General features: G+C 36.3%; 1 protein-coding gene across 1 annotated transcript; it reads left to right on the forward strand.

Moving 5' to 3' along the window:
- The first annotated feature begins 1,561 nt into the window (after positions 1 to 1,561).
- LOC110756420 (uncharacterized) lies at positions 1,562 to 2,470 on the forward strand. The gene has a single exon (XM_021957855.2). The coding sequence runs from the start codon at positions 1,694 to 1,696 to the stop codon at positions 2,159 to 2,161; it is 468 nt and encodes a 155-aa protein (XP_021813547.1). The 5' UTR covers positions 1,562 to 1,693; the 3' UTR covers positions 2,162 to 2,470.
- The last annotated feature ends 412 nt before the right edge of the window (positions 2,471 to 2,882 follow it).

The raw sequence follows: 2,882 nt of genomic DNA on the forward strand, positions 1-2,882 counted from the left end.
AATGTTATATATACACGATTAAACTTATTTGAGGAACACTTTTATAGGGCCCACAACATGTTGTTTTTCAATTATCCGAACTGTCAAATTTTTAGATATTCCCTTCAAGATCATATTTGCAAAAAATCACTTGAATCCAAAACATTTTGGCTACTCAATTAGATTATTGTTATTTTTAGTCTTTTCTTGAAGCATCGTATTCATCTATTTTGTTGCTAGCAATTAGATGCCTTGATGATTTTCAATTTTTTTGATTTTTGCAAGGATGACCTATGAATAAAGACTTGAAAAATAAACAGTTTGGATTGTTGCAGGGCAACGATATTAACTACATTATGGGCTGCAAAGCAGAGAGGTTTTTGGGGAAAAAAATCAAACTTATATTTTGACTTGTTTAACTTATTAAGATTCAAAAAAGTCTAATTTTTTTTATGAATTTAATTGCAGGGCAACGATAAAAATAGGTACACTTTCAATTATTGTTGAACATATTTTCATTTTGATAATGTATTTTTTAGTTGTATTTATTATATTTGGTTTAAATAATTTAATGTATACTTTTATTTCAAGAAAAATTATAGAAACTGTAAGTACTAAAAATTTAATAAAAAAAAAATTCCCGTTGAAAAATTCATAGTTCCGTCCCTTGTGCATAATATCTACTTCAAGACTACAACATATCAGAACAGAAAAAGAAAATAGATGAAGCAATTAATGATTTATTATATGCCTGAATGAATACTTGCAAGCTCATTGATGTGAGTTATACCAAAATGTAGGGTTTTCCTCAAATTATTGTATGTTGGTGGCGGCTGCTTTTGTCACTGTGATTCCCGTGCAAGTTTGGTGGGACAAAGTTACCCAGAAAGTCTCTCTGGTGTGAGCCCATAACACAATGCGAAGTCCCCAAATGACTTTTATAATTTACAGTCTCCCCAACAACAAGTGAGTGGAAACATTAAAAAGAAAAAGAAAAAGAAAAAGAAAAATTATACAATCAATCAGTGTCCACCACAATTTTGCCCAGCTTCCTGTCTGTCTCTCTCTCTCTTTATTCTGTGATGGAAACTTGCTTTTGCGACAGGTTGGTTCATGGCAGTTTCATGCTTTTAAGTTAATGTCTGTGGGAAAGTAATGTATTTTCTTGTTTGTTGGGTAAATGAAGCATGCCAAAGTCATACACCTATATGTTAGCAATGAACATATAGGTCCATCCTTTTACTGTGCAAATTTTGTATCTATATAGTCTCGCTATCATAAGAACAGTTCATCCTTTAATAATGAACGAATATCATGTCTGAAAAAGAATTGATACTTTTAATAAAATATCTATACATTTACGATTACAGTTATAATCCTCATCGATATCTCGATATTTACCATTAGAATTCGACTCTCGTCTCTTATTTTGGAAACTAGTGTTGTCAAAATAATTTGTACAATATTAACAAAACCAAAAAAGGTCAATCTCAATGCATAGGTGTCAACCAGCTGCCCTTGTGCTATGAAATTCCAAGCACTCAAATGTTTGCCACATTAAAGATTCTGTACTCCTTTACTCTATATATCAACCTCACCGCTCCAACCCCTATTCCTCACATAATTCTCTCTCTTTCTCTCTCTCACTGTGTCTCAGCTCTTGCTCCATCCAACCTTATTCTCCATTCCTGTGGTACTCCAGTTTCATAGAGCCATGGCTCTCACACGTGCCATGCTCACCCTCACAATGTTACTAGCTCTTGTAGCAATGTCCATGGCTCAAGGCCCAGCCCCGGCACCAAAATATTTCACCCCCTCCATGCCGCCGTCGATCGCCGCCCCACCGACGACCACCATCGCCTCTCCACCGACATCTGTGGTGGCACCACCACCATCAACCACAGAATCGCCGGCACCTAGTCCCGTTGAAGCTCCTCCTCCCTCCATCGCCGCCCCACCAACCACCGCAATGCCCCCGTCCACGGTGGCTACACCACCAACTGCTGCCAGCCCACCTCCTATGGAAGCAGGCAGCCCAACTAGCCCACCAAGCCCACCAAGCCCACCAGCTGCAATGGGACCCGGGCCAGTCGCATCCAGTCCAAACTCAGGTGCTTTTGTTCATGGGATTAGCATGGCCTTGGTGGCATTCTTGGGTGGAGTTGCGCTAGTCCTTGCTTAGAACACAGGCTCTCCTTTGAAATTAATTTATGTAGATTTAGATTAATTAGTATATCTGTGTATTCTTTGTTTTCCTTGTTTCTTATTTTCCTAAAATTTATTGTTACCCTTCTTCTTTTCTTTTTTAAATTTTCTTTTGGGTTTGGGTTGGTTTTGTTAATGGTTTTTGGGAGCTCCATTGTGATTTATGAGAGGAGGGTTGCAGGGTGTTTGGACACATTTGTTGGATCTACTTAATAGCTCTTCTTTTGTAGCATTTTCTTGATGACTAGACGAATAATAAGAGAGATCCATGATTCTTGTTTGTGTTTCCAAGTTTTAATTAACTCTATATTCGTAAATCTCGTTACACATAATAGTTTCAATTCACAGTCTAACAATTTAACATATTTAATTAATAATTGGATTCACGGTCCAACGGAGAAACATTAATTTTAATTTTATATGTTGCCACACAATACTAAGCAGGCTTTAGAATCTAATCTAAGTTTACCCAAATCATTCTTCTTCCTATGTACTTTATTTTTATCATTATTAAGGGGTTTTTTTTTCTTCTTTTTTTCATGTCACAAAAAGATCCTGGCTCTAGTAGTTGGATGGATTCTTAATGAACTGTTATTTATCTTTTGCATAAGACCATTTGATACATACACTAATACACATAATCATACACTAAAACTGTGAGATAAAGGTGCATGGGAGAATATACCAAACAGCTTTTA

This window comes from Prunus avium, chromosome 5, assembly GCF_965620075.1.
Source record: "Prunus avium chromosome 5, drPruAviu1.hap1.1, whole genome shotgun sequence".
In the NCBI taxonomy this organism is placed as follows: domain Eukaryota; kingdom Viridiplantae; phylum Streptophyta; class Magnoliopsida; order Rosales; family Rosaceae; genus Prunus; species Prunus avium.

Coding starts and splice junctions, on each gene's coding strand:
- LOC110756420 (XM_021957855.2), top strand. CDS start 1,694: ATGGCTCTCACACGTGCCATGCTCACCCTCACAATGTTACTAGCTCTT.